The 3,607-nt window shown below is 47.5% G+C and overlaps 1 protein-coding gene across 1 annotated transcript; it reads right to left on the bottom strand.

Moving 5' to 3' along the window:
* Positions 1-1,580: 1,580 nt before the first annotated feature.
* LOC145813122 (uncharacterized) lies at positions 1,581-2,042 on the bottom strand. Its single transcript, XM_082908393.1, has one exon. The coding sequence runs from the start codon at positions 2,040-2,042 to the stop codon at positions 1,581-1,583; it is 462 nt and encodes a 153-aa protein (XP_082764519.1).
* Positions 2,043-3,607: the final 1,565 nt, after the last annotated feature.

Below are 3,607 nucleotides of genomic sequence, written 5' to 3'. Positions count from 1 at the left end.
GTGAACTCGGCAACAAAGTCGTCAAGCACTTGCCCTTTGATGGAAGTTCTGGGTAAAAACTGGATATCGTACTGGCCGAGTTCAAGAGCCCATTTCGAGATGCGCCCAGACGCCTTTGCGTTGCGGAGTGCGGACCGGAGGGGATATTCTGTTGGCACCTCAATGGTGTGCCCCTGAAAGTAGTGCATCAGTTTTCTTGTAGCCATGACGAGAGCAATGATAAGCTTTTCTAATGGGAGGTATCGTGTCTCGGTGTCGACTGTAGCTTTGCTCACATAGTACATTGGTCGCTGCTCCCCTAGTTCTTCCTTTAACAATACAACGCTGACTGCCTAGTCGGATATTGCGAGATACAAAATGAGTGGGTCGTCGGCTGCAGGAGTTGCCAAGAGTGGAACTGATCGGAGGTAAGATTTCAGGCCGTCCAAAGCGGTCTGGCAGTCGGGAGTCCAGTCAAATGCTCTGCCTTACCGAAGAGTGTGAAAGAATTATCGGCAGCGATCGGTGGAATGGCTGATAAATCTGTTGAGCGCGGCGGCCATCCCCATTAACTTCTGAACCTCTTTGACCGACCGAGGGGATCCAAGCTCCAGAATTGTCATGATCTGCCTTGGATTGGCTTCGATTCCGCGGTGGTTCATGATGTAGCCAAGGAATTTGCTGGAGCCGATGCCGAATGCACACTTAGAAGCGTTCAACTTCATCTTATATTTTCCAAAAATGCCGAATGTCTCTGACAAATCGGCTAGATAGGAGTGTTTTTCCTTGGATTTGACCACCATATCGTCAATGTATACTTCCATGGTACGGCCGAGTTATTCCTTGAACATGGAAGTCACTAGTCTTTGATAAGTTACCCCCGCATTCTTCAACCCAAAAGGCACGACCTTGTAGCAATAAGTTCCTCTTGGGGTGAGGAATGCAGTTTTTTCCTAATCCTCTGGATGCATGGCAATTTGATGATAGCCTTTGTAGGCATCCAAGAAGCTCATGCGTTGATGATGTGCCGTTGCATCAACAAGTTGGTCGATTCTGGGCAAGGGAAAACAGTCCTTGGGGCAAGCTTTATTCAAGTCTGTAAAATCCACACAGACGCGCCAAGAACCATTCTTCTTTTTTACGACCACAGTATTGGATAACCATGTAGGATAAATTACTTCGCAAATCGCCTCGGCGTCAAGTAACCTATCTACCTCTTCAACGACGATCGAAGTATGCTCCGCGGCGGACCTCTGGCTTTTTTGAATGATTGGATTACACTTTGGATCAATGTTTAAGCGATGTTGGGCCACTGATGGATCTACTCCTGGCATCTCGTATAGGGACCATGCAAACACATCAATATTGCCAAGTAAGAAGGCAACCAATTCCTACCGTTCGACGTTATCCAAGGAAGTGCCGATCATGAAGAACTTGTTAGGATTTCCATTGATTTCGACCCGATGTAGGGCTTCGGTCGCTTTTTCACTTGGGACCCTTCCAATGTCTTCAAGACTCTCTCTATCCGGTACCTCAATTGAATGCACTTCCAGTTCCCTCGGTCTCTTTGTAGCTAGAAGATAGCATGCCTGCGCCGATTTCTAAGAGCCACGAATTTGCTCAATTCCGTATTCAGTTGGAAAACGAAGTAGTTGATGGTAGGTGCTCGGCACGGCTTGCATCGTATGTAACCAAGTTATGCCCATAATCAAATTGTACGGCGAAGGGAGCTTAACAACCATAAATTCTACATCTACTGATCTGGTTCCAGCCCTCACAGGTAGTGTGATCTTGCCCAAAGGGTACTCCGGGTTAGCATTGAAGCTGAAAAGTGGATAATTAGCCAGAGATAGGTCTGAATCGGTAAAACCAAGCTTGATAAAAGTTTTGTAATACATTATCTCTGAAGTGCTGCCCTGGCCAATGAGAACACGCTCGATGATGAATCGGTTTACACATAGCTTGATGGCAAGGGGATCAGTGTGGGGGTTGGTCACTCCAGCCAAATCACTGTCATCGAAACTAGTCCTTCCAGTGTCACGTGGCCATTTTGCTGGTGTCATTGGGCTATGGGTGTTGGATGGAAACTAGATTGTATGCACCTCAGGTGGTGCCGGAAAGCTGTATATCATATGAATTACACCAAGAGGGGGTGACTCCGGCCGTAGAGCTACTGTATTTGTTGAATTGTTCTTTCGGACATATTGCGTAAGACGGCCGTCTTGCACCAATTCTTCCAGGTGATCTTTTAAAGAAAAATAACTATCGATGTCATGGCCATGGTCTTTATGGTACTCGCATCGTTTATCTTGTCTTCTTGCATCGGGGGGTCCCATCATCTTGGGCGGCCACTTGAAGAACGGAAGGTGTTGTATTTTTGAGAGAATCTTATTGATCGACCCTGTCAGCTCTGTGTATTTCTTGCCCAGACGCCTTGTCCGCCTGCTATCCACTTGATACTGCTCACTAGCTCAATGCGGGCATTGGTCGTTTGATAGGCGTGAATCATGCCTTTTTACTCGTTTAGGTCAATCCCGCTGCTCGGGGCTTCTTGACGGCACGACACTAATCGGCTGAACAATTCCCGATGCGGCCGAATCAATGGCTTTACGTCCGGCTTTGACTCGAAGGGCATCATTCTCTACTTTGCAGTACTCTTCGACCTTCTTCATTAATACCCAGACGGTTTTAGAGGGACGCTTGGTTAATGAACTGCAAAGGGGGCTATCCGAATGCAATCCTATCTTAAAGGCGGTGATGACCATGGAATCATTGCAAGCATCATCCACTAGATTAAAGTACTCCAAATAGCGGGCCGAGTATTCGCGGAGAGTTTCTTCCGGTTTAATTTGCATGGCCCAGAGAGAATCGGCTTGCTTTGGTTGGACCTCATTGGTGATGAATCATGCCCTGAAAGACTTTTGGAGTTGGTGGAAGCTCTTAATCGATGCCAGCTCCAGTTTATAGTACCACCTTACGGCCAGTGGTCCCAGACTGCTTGGAAATATCCGACACATGAGGGCTTCATCGTCAACATGGAGCGTCATCGCTTGCTTGTAATGACGAGTATGATCAGTGGGGTCTGATTTTCGGTCGTAGAGGGTAAACAACGATGCCTTGAATTTTTTGGGTAGCACGGCCCTGGCAATTCGTCGCACGAATGGGTCATGTTTATCTTCATCCGAATCATCGTTTCTTCATCTATGCTGTACATATGGACTTCCTTCGGATGAGCTGTTAACATCAAGGCGCCCTTTCTTTCTGGGCTCCGGGGATGGTGATTCCGAATCACTATCATTATTGCATTTCTGAAGTTGACGTCGACGGCCATCTTTCTTTCCCGGAGGTCGATCCCGATTTTGGCATGCGGCATGTTGGGATTTCACCACCTTTAAGGCCAAATCCTGGTGCGAGCGCTCATTCTCAGCCATCATGTTCTCCAGCCGCTGTTCATTCTGCTTTGCCTGATGCATAATCGTCTGCATTATCTCATGCATTGAAGCTGAGGGTAAGGTCTGAGCTGCTGAGTCAAAGTTCAAGGCACGTCGTGCGGCGATATTCTCTGGTCCTAGCATGTTTCTTGGAGTGAGGTCATCTATCGGTGTGGTTTCGTCAGCGACTATCGGAG

Source organism: Camellia sinensis, chromosome 15, assembly GCF_055761805.1.
Source record: "Camellia sinensis isolate YWXY chromosome 15, ASM5576180v1, whole genome shotgun sequence".
NCBI classification, from domain to species: Eukaryota; Viridiplantae; Streptophyta; class Magnoliopsida; order Ericales; family Theaceae; genus Camellia; species Camellia sinensis.
This window is presented reverse-complemented; position numbering and strand designations above follow the sequence as displayed.

Excerpts from the sequence above, each read along its gene's own strand:
- LOC145813122 (XM_082908393.1), bottom strand. The coding sequence starts at position 2,042 with ATGACACCAGCAAAATGGCCACGTGACACTGGAAGGACTAGTTTCGAT.